Source organism: Dasypus novemcinctus, chromosome 2 (genome assembly GCF_030445035.2).
Source record: "Dasypus novemcinctus isolate mDasNov1 chromosome 2, mDasNov1.1.hap2, whole genome shotgun sequence".
Lineage (NCBI taxonomy): Eukaryota > Metazoa > Chordata > Mammalia > Cingulata > Dasypodidae > Dasypus > Dasypus novemcinctus.
The window spans coordinates 6,535,792-6,548,749 of record NC_080674.1 but is presented as its reverse complement, the minus strand read 5'-3'; the positions used below and the strand labels follow the sequence as shown (position 1 = coordinate 6,548,749).

Sequence of the window (12,958 nt, the reverse complement as noted above, 5' to 3'; positions counted from 1 at the left end):
TGTGTAGGCAGGTCACATCTGAGACCAGCTCCATCACACTCAGGAGCACAAATTCCAAAGTAGGGCCCTCTGACATGGCACAGAACTCCAAATGCATCTGCCGACCGTATACTCTGTGGTTCTCCATTGCCTTCAGGAGAACCAGCACCTAGGGTTGTATCTACTTTGTCTCTCTCTGGGGTCCTGCTGAGGTGAGCATAGGTCTGACCCCTCTGATGACCTCCTGACTCTTTTTGGAAGACTCAGCCATATAAACTCATTTGTCTTTGCCATTTCTCCCTTTTATTTAAAGTCAAAAAGTAGTTCTTAGCACTTGATCCAATATGTAGGCTGAGATATTCTGCCGGTCTGAGTTGGCCCTTTTATTCAAGGTGTCTTTTTAGGTACATCACCAGTTAGTGATTGGTAGTAATCCCTCAGCACAAGGGAGGCTTAACCCCGGGAGTCATGTCCCACTCTGGGGGGGAATGTAATGCAATTACATGCTAAGTTTAGCTAGAGAGTAGCCACATATAAGCAACATGGAGGATCTCAGGAGGTAACTCTTAGGCACCCTGCAGTAACAGGCCTAGTTTATATTTCAGGCCCACAGGCTCATAACCATAGTCATCAGCATCAAGGGCTCATTATTGAACCATCCTTCCTTTCTGACCTTTGCCGTTAACACTTGGGGGATTATTGATGTTCCATTGGGGAATGTGACAGAGTTCCACTGGGTAGGAACTAGCACTCCCTCAGTTGACATTTGTAACTCTAACTACTATAAAAATATCCAACATAGATCAGAACATTTTTATGTCCCCTATATACATGCCCTGGAGAACTCCCCCCACTCATGTGCTCCCATCAGTAACGCCCCAAAGCAGTGTGGCTCCCTTGCCATAGTTGTTACCTCTCTGTGCTCCAAAACTTCTTCAACAATGAAGCCTAATATATTGCCAAATTCAATTAATAGGAAATTGAAATAGACTGATGGGTTTTAAGTTTAGAAATAGAACACATAATAATTTAGAAATACTAAAATAAAGTAAAAATAAATTGGTGCGTTAATAAAATGAAAACTATTATAAAAGTATTTCAAACATTTTGCCTTTCAGCACTGTAACAGGTGTTGTCTGTATGTACATTGGCAAGGCACTTTCTTTCATTTTTTCCTTACTGCCTACATCTTTTTTTTTTCTAATTTTTAAATTTTGTCTTCAAAAAGTTTTAGATCACAGTAATTCACAGTATAGGGGACTCCCCTATATCCAACATCAAACCCTTTCCCCTTTCCCAGCCATGATCTTCTTACTTGTCATATTATATTTGCTGTAGCTGATGTACAGATTTTGAAACTTAGCTATCAACCATGCATCCATTTTGGCTTACATCATGGTTTCTATTATAGGCTGTACAAATTTCTAAATTTTTAGCTTCCTTGTGTTCTGTTTTATGGTTTACCTTTTAGCTTATAGACTTTTATACACTTTTGGTGTAAGTCAACATGTCCTATATCCACCATTGCATGATCTGGTGGAGCACTTCCATTGCCCCCCAGTTGCCCTGCTGATGTCTATTCTACACCTCTCTCCCATTCCCCACAGGGCCCCCAGTGAAAAACAATCTTCACTACTTGAGGGACCAGATTTACAGATACTGTAACTATGCTGAGGGCTTGACATACTAGACTGCCTGAAATAATTGGGAGCCACCGATTCTCTCCAGAGACACAATGCCCTCTGGGAACATCGGTACTCCCCAAGATGTGGCTACAACTTCACAGTCATTGTATGGGTTTCCACCCTATGATGGAACACACTATGACAACATGGGCACTCACACACTTCCTTGAACCTTGCCCCTGTACCAGATGCCCCAGCCTTAAGCACCTCAAACACATAATCCTTCCTTATTATATTTTCTAAAGAGTTTTCTCAACATTATAGCTTCAACCATATACTTAACATTGTCCCATATTCAATAGTTTCCCCCAGTCCTCAACCCAACTTTCCTTGGGCCTGCAGCTTTTTGGAACTCTTTGGGACCTGTGACCCTTTTTCCTTTCCATTTCTCCCTATGGAAAGGGGAATTGTTATTTTATAAAAGTCCCTCATTTGTATAATGGAGGCAGTTAACTTAGTTTTTAAGTTTCACAGTTCCAAAACACAGGGCAATTTTTGCCCCAGGATAGATGATACGTCTATAATTGATTTTATTTTATTTTTTCTGCTTTATTTTATTTTTAATGTTACATTGAAACAATATGAGGTCCCCATATACCTCCTACCCCACCCATGCCACCTCTCCCACATGAGCAAAGTCTTCCACCATTGTGGCATATTCACTATACCTGGTGAATGCATTCTGGAGAACCACTGCAGCACGTGGACAATGGTCCACATTGTAGTCCACACTGTCCCCCAGTACACCCAGTGGGCCATGACAGGACACACAGTGTCCAGCATCCATCCCTGCAGCACCACCTAGGACAACTCCAAATTCTGAAAATGCCCCCACACCATATCTCTTCTTCCCTCTCCTGACCATCAGCAGCCACAGTGGCCACCCTTGATGTTGGATATGTGTGACAACCATATATTGGATATGTGAATTACTGTGACCTAAAACTTATGTCAAGAGAAACTTAATAATCAGGAAAAAAAGAAAAAGAAAAAAAGAAAGAAAGGAGGTAGACACTAAAGAAGAAATGGAAGAAACTGCCTTGCCACTGTACATACAGGGCGACACCTGTAGCAGTGATGAAAGGCAAAATGTCAGAAACAAAGCTTTTTCATTTTTTCATTTCTGTGATATCCCAATTTATTTTTCCTTAATTTAATTTTTCTAAATTTCTGTGTATTCTATATCTAACCTTTAAACCCATCACTACATTGCATTTTTCTACTAATGGAACCTTACAATATATTGGGCTTCCTTTTTGACGAAGTTTTGGACTACAGAGAGGGTCAACTATGGCAGGGGAGGAGCACCTATAATTGATTTTAGTGAGATTTTGTACTTAAAACTTACTAAAATGAGTTAAGGCTTTTGAAATATTGTGGTGGAATGAATGTATTTTGCATGTGTATTTCTGAGGTCCAGAGGGTGGTGTGTGGCAGTTTGAGATTTTGTGGAACTCAAAGAGTCATGTCCTTAGGACTAATCATTCTTATGCATGTAAACTTCTTGTAGGTGAGATGTTTGGATGAAATTTCTTCATGAAAGGGCTGTATTACTCAGCCAAAGGGATGCTAATGCAAAATACCAGAAATCTGTTAGCTTTTACAAGGGTATATATTTAGGATAGGAGCTTCTAGTCACAAAGGCCATAAAGCATAGTTACTTCCCTCACAGAAATCTATTGCTACTTGTTGGAGCAAGATGACTGTCAACATCTGCAAGTGTTCAGTCTTCCTCTTCCCCTTAAGGCTCTGTGGCCCCAGCTTCTTCCAATATCAGCTGTAGACTGGGATAAGTCTTGTATGTCTCCCAGGGAGGGTTTCTCTCTAGGCTTGGCTGTGGGCTGTCCACAAGGACAGCTCTAGATAAACAGGAAAGAGGCTCATCTGTCTTCCCAGGGACTCTACCATGTCTAATGAGTCCTGATTATTTTCATCATGCATCTGCTTCTCTATGGATTTCTTTCCTGGGCTCCAGGTTCAAAAACTCCAACTGTCTCCTCTGCTTTCTTGTTTTCTATGTGATGTGGCCCAATCAAAGCCCTAGTCATAATTTAAACAAGTAAAACTGAAACCTCTGAAGTCAATACAATCTAACGGTATCCCTAACCCAGAAGAACAGATCAGGTTATAAACATAATGCAAACTCTATTTTTGGAATTCATAAACCGTATCAAACTGCTACAAGGGCCTTTGATTAGCTTATGTGCCTCAGGTTGGGTCTGAAACCTCTTACTATTGTCCGTTATAAAAAGCCACCGATACCAAAGAAAGCTTTAGAGATAGAGAGGAAACCAGAAACCGAGGGTGACATCCCCAGGAGCCTGAAGCCTAAATGAAAGGAACACAGAATCGCAGAGGAAGCTGGTGCAGACAGAAGCTGAAGCTATGAGGCTGGAGGGGAGGGGAGTGGCAAGCAGAGACACCATGTGCCTGACTGCCCACAGCTGAGCTCAGGGAGAAAGGGTCTCCTGATGATGCCTTGACTGCACACCTTCATGGCCTCAGAACCATAAGCTTTTAACCTCATCAGTCCTCAGGGCAAAAGCAAACCCATTTCTGGTATATTGCTCCCAGCAGCTTTTAGCAAACTTAAATAATACTAGACAACCGATTGTCAAACGCCAGACTCAACTCAGAAATCTTAAACATTCTGCTTCACGAGAACCATTCTCAGGACCAAAGTCTGCTTTAGTCAAAACAGATGAGATAAATACATGTAAATATTCAGAGAATTTTTAAAAGATGAATTGGTTCATGTAATTGTGGGTATTGGCAAGTCCAAGTACCATATGGCAGGCAGCAAGTGGAAAACCCCAATGAAGTTCATAACGAATTCTCCTGGAGAAGCTGCCTGTCTCTTTCTGACTGCTGCAACCATCAGTTCTTCCCTTAATGCCTTCAATTGGTGGAATAAGATTTCCCTCAAAGCTCAAGACGAGCTCCTGCCTTGATGGGAGACATAATCAGGCACAGGTGCAGTCACCTGACTAATGAGTTCAAGTGATGAAATAGCCTCATAGGAACAATCAGACCAGTGCTTGTTGGATCAAATCACTGGACACCATAACTGTTCTGGTTGGCTCAGCCCCTGACAGTATTATACCAGGACTGGGGGAATTTGCCCATGGGGTGCATTCGGTTACATGTGTAGTGAGGAAGCCATGAAAATGTTTCAATCAAGGCCCCGTCAGGTAATACATTCTCCCCAAAGCCAGGCTGCACCATCCTGGACTCCTCTGTACATGCAAATGCCCTCTGCTGGGTGTCGTTGCTTACAGCTTCTGGCTTCCTTGCTCTCTCTCCCTCTTGTGACTCTGTCCATATTCATCCTGTTTATAAAGGACTCCAGGAAGAAGAATAACATCTGGGTCAGGACATAACTGAATTGACCTAATCAAAAAGTCATATTTAAAATAGGTTTATACACACAGGAATATTTCAGCTTTGAGAACATGATTTTTCATCAAACCATCACTTTCCCTATTCTAGTTGACAGGAAATTAACCATCATTTGATTGATCAGCTTACACAGGATCTACTGCTTCCCTCTCCTGGAGGCTAAGGAGATTAGTCCACAGCTTAGCTTTGCCCCCACCCCTTGCTTCTCACAGCTTTTCAGCCGAGAGAAAAATCCAGGCTTGTAGCCTTTACCATTCTCTTCTGCAGTTTTGTTTGCTTTCTATGCATTGTCTATAACTTGGCTTTAAAACTGGAAACCCAATAAAGGCATTTCTAATATTAAGATTTTATGAATAGAATACATTGCAGTATCTTGTAGTATGATGGGGCCCTGAAAGATGAAAGGCGATTAAAGTTAAAAGAAATTTCCTTTCAAAAATTATGGAAATTCAGATTCCCCTTCTCTACAACACCATGGATAATGGTGATAGGTACAAGAAACTCCAGGGGAGTGGGATTGGGGGCAGCCCCCCAATGTCCCTGATGTCACCTTTCTGGAAACCACCTTCTCTGGAATGACAGCTCTGACCAGGAGTCTGCTCCGGGCCTCCACCAGCATGCTCACCCCTGTGTGGAGGCAGACAGCCACCAAAGCCCCCAAGTGCCCAGAAGGGCCCTGAGGCAGACCTCATCCCAGCTTATGCTATATGTGGCTGTTGCAGGGTCCCTGCTCACTAGGTCCTGCTGCACTGGGTCCCCCTTTTCCTCCATGCAGTGAAGTCCCCAAACTCCTCCCCTGGGTGACAGAGCCCTGTGTGATCAGGGAGACAGCCCTGAGGAAGCTCCCCATCAAGCACATGCCCTCCCACGAGCCTTCTTCTTGCTGGGACCTGCCCGGCCCTGGGCACTTCAGATCAACCTCCCAAAACTGGTGACTTCTCAGAGCCTCCGTTTCCTTAAGGCAAAGGGGGTGAGGGACCCAAACCCATGAGGATGTGTAGGGACTAAAGCCAGGCAGGTGCAATCCTGAAGGGCCTGGACTCAGGAGCCACTTGGCCAGGGAGTCTCCAGGCCTGGAAAAGCCCCTGAGTGGCAGCACAGGCACCTATGATGGTACAGAGCAGTGATTCCCTGTCCCACCTGCGGGATGGGCTCAGTACCTGAGAGCTGGGGGCCTTGAGGCCTGGAACCTCTGGCTTCCCTGCAAAAGGGGGAACAGACATGGGGCCAGAGGGGCTCCCTGGCAAGCAGCAGTGGGCAGATCCCACTCTGGGCAGCACGAGGCTCTGCCTCTTTCCTGGACTACCTGCCACCCCGGCTGCACCAACTGGATTGGGGAAAGGTGGTGCAGGGAGGGGTCCTGCCCTGCCCTCCTCTTGGTGTCATTGGCTACTGCAGCATTGAAGATCCACACCCACCTGTGGATCTCACAGGCAGTGCATTCTGAGGCTCCTAGGACACCAGTCTCTACTCCAGACACGTTCAGGCAGATGACGCTAGCTGGATTTGGGGTGTTCCAGGGCCCCCTGGGTGAGCTAGCACAGAGAAGGGCCCTGGGGGTCGGGCAGGCAGCCATTGGCTCCTTGCGCATGCCCAGAGAGGTGGGGTTCATTGCAAGTACCTTCCTCTGTCCGAGGAAGGACGTGTGTGTGTGCCCTGCTGTGGGCATGAGCTCGACCACCCTGTGTGCTGGGCTTTACCTCCTGGCTTTTGGAGCTCAGCACCCTGACTGCCCCAAGTGTGGCCTCACCCACCTCCTCCCAGGCTGGGGGAGGATGGCTTCTTACCCAGCGCACCTTCTTACCCAGATCCATTTCCAACCCCTCACTTTTCAATTCAGGAACAGAGACCCAGAGAAAGGTGAAGCTCAAGGCCCACGGGGTGTGCAGAATCCAGAGGAGGACCTGGACACTTCTGGCATCTGAGGTGAGGGCTCAACCCTCTTGCACAGAAACTTTGAAAAGCACAGCCCCTAACTCATGGGGACCCCTGCCTGCTTCTGCCCATATGAAGTTGTTTTCTTCTCAGGATCCCCAAAGAACTTCATGAGCACCGCCCGCACACACACACACTGGCCAAATGGGTAGGGATCATGTCCTGGGAGTCAGAGTAGGACCTGGAACCAGGGAGGTGGCAAGGACACAGAGGAAAGAGGATGGAGGGAGCTCTGCCATGGGGCAGGGCCAGCTTTCTCCAGTTGACACTTCCATAGGCCAAAGCCTGGGGAGGGGGAGATGCCACCTGGATGGGCGGTGGGATCTCGGAGGTTCCCAGGGTTCTGCCTGGGTAGGGACATCCCCAGGGCAAGCAGGAGAGGACAGAGCTGAGGTCCTCCCTCCACTGATCTGAGCACCTGGGATGAAGATGAACTCCCAGGGTGGAGGGAGGCTACTGCAAAGAAGGCCTCAACGTCCCCTCTATAAACTGCAATGCTTGGAGTGGGGGACCCTAGGTGTGCCACAGCCTAGGAGAATTATTTGGTCTTGGCTCTCTGATGACCACGGTACTCTGGAGTGCTGGAAAATGATTTCTAAACTCTCGGTGTCCTACTGAGCAGACACAGGCTTGGAGGATTGGGGAACCGAGGACTTGTGTGTGCGAGATGCAGCAGAGCACAGGATCATCTATGGAGTCCAGGGAGAGGTCAGGCGGTGCAGGAGGCTTGGGTCTGAAACTAAAAGGAATGGGAAATCTTTGGAGGCTTTGACCACTGCAGGTGACTAAGGCTGCTTTTCATGGAATTTAAAGCCCATTTTGGCATGGATTGTGACATGAAGCCAAGGAGCTCATGATGTTCTCAAGATGACACTGCCAGAACTCAGCCCTCTTTGATTGTGATCCCTGCTGCTTCCCACTCCATCTTGTATATTCTTCCTTGTCTACCTATGTGCACTGGCTACATGTGAAACCAGCCCTGAAGTTTCCAAGGCATTTTCTCTGATCTACCTGATGCCTTTCCTCGGAAGGATCAGGTAGATTTGACCCACTGTGCAGCAGGGGAGACATGGGAAGCCCTGAGAAACAGAAAGGCATGTCCTGGATCACAGAACAGGCAGGAGGAGGATGGTGGTGTACCAAGGTCCATCTCCTTAGATGGTTCTTGATGCCCCCAGGCCCCAGCAAGGCAGGAAGGAGGACCGTATTGGTGAAATTGTGCACACATGGGAAATGCAATGGTTCAGAGGGTAAACAGTCAGCAGCCCAGAGGGGACCTTGGGAAGCTGTCATCCAGGGAGGGAGCACAGAGAAGGGGAAGCAGGAAGTTACCTCACTTCCCTGGAGATGGAACGCAACAGAACTTGGAACCCCAGTAACCAAGGGCCCACATTCTAGATACTAACGGAACGAACAGCTCACTCAGGCCTTGATGCTTGAGAGAAGATGTTCTCTTGTTGCTGCCTGCCTACTTCGCAAGGCCATGGCCGCAGGAAAACGCAAAGTGAGAGCCTGATACGACGTTGTAGGCGTTGGCTCAACCCTCAACAGGGAAGAGTCCGTCCATTTGGCAGAAGGAAATCCAAGGTAACCAAGGGAACCAGGGCAGGGGAGGCAGACCATGCTGACACTGTTCTCCTTCCTGAGCAGCCTCACCACCTTCCACTCCCAGGATGGCTGTCTGGAGGATACCAGGCTGGGCAGAGAGGTGATTGGGGGTGGACACCTGCTGGGTGCATCATGTTCTTCTCCAGGTCATGGCTGGCAGGGACAGAAGGAGAGGCCTGGGGTTGGTGCCCATCTGCTCAGAGATTGATCCAGATCTACAGAGTTGTCATTTCCCTGCTGGGAGGAGGTCTATACTTATAGGTCTTTGCCTCGTCTGGAAGTAGAACTTGATGTAGGGCTGTTCCTCTTGGGGATAACCAGTCAGGGTCCTGATGCCTTGTGGCCCTGCTGATGACCCTATCATTGCAGAGCTCATCCAGCTCAGAGCAGGATGACTGTGTCGACTGTGTCATCGACACCACTTCGCTGAGCAGGGTGCCCGTGCACACGGCCACCAACAGAAGCCAGAAGAGAAGAGAGGTGAGATGGGAGCTGAGGGCTTCTCCACACACAGGTCCAAGACAGTCAGGGGACCCCAGGACCTAGACCCTACCCTGGCAGAATCTGCAGGCTCCCTGCCAAGGATTCTCCCTCTTGGAATTCAGTACAACACTATCAGGAATCTGGGAATGCACACTTACCCCACAACCCAACCCATTCATGACGAGGTGCAATGTGGGTTGGATATCAGAAAAGAGCCCTTCATGATGACTCAGATTTTCTCATAAACCAAGACAGTCTTTGGCTTGGATCCTGCCTTGGATGTTTAATCCAATGGCTCCTACATTCCCCATCCCCTATCTTCTGCTTGCATTCAGTTGGACTGTGTCTCCATCCTTAAGCATCCTCACATTTCCTAGGCTGTTTTTAACTCAAAAAGGGAGAGAAGATTATAGTATAATACCTATTTCTCTGTAACTTGCCATCCAACAGAGGTCAATACTGTGACAGCTCAGGTGGTAGGGCTGTATCATGTTCCAAAGGGGAGGCTAGGAACATCAGAAATTCAGCCTTAAAGCCCTTGGACCTAGACGGGACTCCTTTCTTTTGCCATTTCCACTGGGCTTCAAGGAATGTCCCACGGCTTTGACTAGTCTAATGGTTCGAGATCACCCAGAATGGGCTACTAGGAACAGCTTGGCTCAGTCAAACGTTATACATATTTAGAGTTTGAATGGCTGGGGCCAAATTACTTGAAACATTTCAGTCATCCCAAAAGAGTGAGGGCTGGTGCTTCCCTGCAGTCAGCTGACATTGGGTGGGAACAGTCTGAAAATGGGTCTGTGTGGTTCAGCAAGGCAGAATCATATTTACAATTGCTTCACTGGAAGGCGGCCGACACTTGACTATTTTCAAGACCGTTTGGGATTTCTCTTCCCTGTCACATCATCTCATTTCCTTGGGCATTCCAGAGTCTTCCTCCCATCCTGGAATCTCCAGGAATTTAGCCCATACAGAATCTACTATTACTGTAGCCTCACATCCTCAAAACTCTCTTTAATTTTGAAGAGAAGAGTGAAGAGTTTTGAGGTCACTGAAATCCAGGGCTTGAACCCAGGATTGGTCTCCTTTGCCCTGTCACTAAGTGTCAGCCATAGTCCACATCCTGCCACAGTCACGGGAGGTCACTGACTTCCAGTGTGAAATCGAGGCATAGCCATTTTTTTGGACATTTTGCAGCTGCTGACTGCATGTCCCTTTTTGTCCCAACATTCTACCTGCCAGGATGAAAATGACACGGCTGAGGAAATAATAGATCCCGGCTTGGTGCAGAGCTTTAGAACCAGCCAGAACATGGAGCAACACCTGCTGTCTGGCCACTTGGGCAGGGAGGACCTGGGCGCATCCAACGTCCTGGGGAACAGGAAAGTGGTCCTCCCCACTAGGCAAACCCTGATGAAAATGATCCCCAGGTGAGCACAGTAGCCCTTCCATGGCAGCTGGGGTGCCAGATATTGCCATTGGACACTGGGGGTCAATTCATTTCTCTGAGCCTCAGATGACTCCTGGCATGAGTAGGGGCCTGCAGGACAAACAGCAATAGTTATTGAGAGGACCAAATGGGAGGAGATATAGGAAGTGTTGACCAAGTTAGTCCGTGTGTCATGGGCTGTTATAGGGCCTGGGATGGACACCGTGATTTCCCACTCACCTAGGGAGAAGCCTCTGACTCAGTCCTCAACTACAACAGGCCATAGCAAAAACCTCTTTCCCTTTTTGAAGGAAGATTGACACTTCCGTCCTGCACTTCTTCAACCAAGGTCTAGTCAAAAGGCATTGAGGGGGCTGGAGAAGTAGAATCTGCCAAATCAGACATCTGGGAATGTGATGGTTGGGCTCAATCAATCAATAGTGATTATGTGTGTAGGAAAATTGCACAGATTAGTAGTTGAAGGAAAGGAGGAGTAAAAATCCCTGCTGCTAGATGTCCATTCCACAGGGAGTCAGATAATTACACTAGACCTCATAAGCATAGGGAGACCATGAATGTTAGGTGTGATACTTCAGTGTCTTTCTTTAGGGATGAGACAGTCCTCCAGGTCACTTAAGGACAAGGAAGACTCATGGACCTAAGGAAAATATGAGTGGAATATATGTAATCTATGGGCCTTAAAGTCCACAGTGGAGTCAGAAAGTTTAGGTGGGGTAGTCCCGGGAAGCTCAGGACAGATCTCTTTGTCCCAAAAATTTCCCATCCTATGAACAGAATCCATGGTCCCAGGGAAGAGAGGAGTTTAGCAAAATGCTAAAGAATTTGTAGAGATGTTCTGTCGAGGCTTCTCAGCTCTAGGAAAAGTGGGGTTAGCCTGGGCTCCTGCCACTAAGAGGAAAATAAGGCCTGGATGAGTTACACTCACAGGCTTTCAAAAAATATGGCAGCTCTTGGTCCCTGGGATGCAGGATATGATGCACTTAGGCCATGGAAATGTGGGGTAGAGGGCCCCACCCACCAGGTATTAAGTGCCCATGTTTTGAAGCATGGTGCAAAGAAGAAGTAGTCACTGCCTTAGCTGCCCTCTGGAATGCAGATTCCTCTGTAGAGAGAGCAGGAAAGACAGATATGGGTGAAGGGTCTCGGACAAGGTTAAGATTTGTTGAAATATTGGACACAAGCCCACAATGTTGGACAACAGTCACTGGTCTGCAGCTAGGGGACAAACAGCCTTTGCCAGGTATAACAGTATTGGGGAGTAGGTACAGGGCCTGGAAATGGGCAAGGTTGTGTAGAGGAGCCCTCCTTGAACACGCACATGGATACGTTGGGGAGGGAAAATGGGATGATAGGAAAACCTGTCGGATCTGCTGTCTACACACCATTCAAAATGACATCTGCTCTGTATTCCACACAAGGGTGGACCATGCCAGTGGGGACACTTCTCAGCCACAGGACGTTCTTACATCCAAGGAACAGCTGGACCCTATACATGGGACTATAAGGGGCTTCACACTTCAACGGAGGTCCCATCTTGCACAGGATAGATCTCACTTTCGTCAACCAAGAGAGTCCACCTTAGAAGGTGAGGATGTCTGTAAGTGGGTAGCTGTAAGCCTCAGCACACACTATGGGTGAAAAACCCAGGAATGATGTCCCAGGGATGGGGTTGTCAAGGAATAATAGGAAACTCAGAAGCAACATAAGGTGCACCAATATGCACAGAACTTTCCAGGTTCAGTTGTGGTTGCTATGGGTTTACTGCATCTGGAAGGATTGTGGCTATTTTCTGCCTACTAAAAGACAACTGGAAAGGATGTCAGGGTGGGGAACACTTCTAACCTTAAAGTTCCAGTGTCAAATCTACGGACCGCTCCATGGGCAGTAGTGTTTCCTCCAAACACAGCAGAAGGAAAAGCAGCACCTATAGAGCTCAAGCCCCATAAGGCTTTGGAAGCGTGATTGTGGTAGCTGCCTATTCCATCGCTATTTCCAGGGTCCACCTTCCATCTGGCCAGAGTGCTTAGAGCCTTTGAGAGCGATCATTATGGGCTCGAGGAAGACATCATCTGGAGGCAGATTGTCATCACTGCTCCCTGCACAGAGGACAACCTCGCGCCCGACCACCTGGGCGAGGAGTTCCCATTCTCCTCTGGGCTTGGAATGCACGACCATACCGTGAGGCCCACACAACTCGTCCTGCACAGGCTCCTCACCGGGTGAGAACCAGGCCCCTTCCACATCCATGACTCACTCCACATTTCTTGTTCACTGGGTCCGTCAACTCCCTTCTCGCATCTCTCCTCGTCCGTCAGGTGGTAGGAGTGAGGGGACACACACCACGGGTTCCTATGCAGAACCTAAGCACATTAGCTAGGGATAGTTGAAACCAGGTCTGATGGGCTGACCGAGGCCCAGG

The 12,958-nt window shown here is 47.8% G+C and overlaps 1 protein-coding gene and 1 long non-coding RNA gene across 14 annotated transcripts in view; one reads left to right on the top strand and one right to left on the bottom strand.

Annotated features, from left to right (window-relative positions):
* Positions 1 to 12,958, bottom strand: part of LOC139436277 (uncharacterized) — a 107,425-nt gene that overhangs the window by 47,662 nt on the left and 46,805 nt on the right. The gene's annotated exons all lie outside the window — the stretch shown is intronic.
* LOC101436739 (uncharacterized) overlaps positions 1 to 12,958 on the top strand; it is a 40,315-nt gene that overhangs the window by 20,593 nt on the left and 6,764 nt on the right. For 10 of the 13 annotated variants that reach the window (XM_071207395.1, XM_071207396.1, XM_071207408.1 and 7 more), the window contains 5 exons: positions 6,904 to 8,585; positions 8,976 to 9,086; positions 10,332 to 10,519; positions 11,958 to 12,124; positions 12,536 to 12,758. In XM_071207395.1, the coding sequence (XP_071063496.1) occupies positions 8,445 to 8,585; positions 8,976 to 9,086; positions 10,332 to 10,519; positions 11,958 to 12,124; positions 12,536 to 12,758 (830 nt within the window). In that variant the 5' untranslated portion in view covers positions 6,904 to 8,444. The remainder of the gene's footprint in view (positions 1 to 6,903; positions 8,586 to 8,975; positions 9,087 to 10,331; positions 10,520 to 11,957; positions 12,125 to 12,535; positions 12,759 to 12,958) is intronic. The other 3 variants (XM_071207418.1, XM_071207414.1, XM_071207411.1) reach the window with 2 other exon arrangements.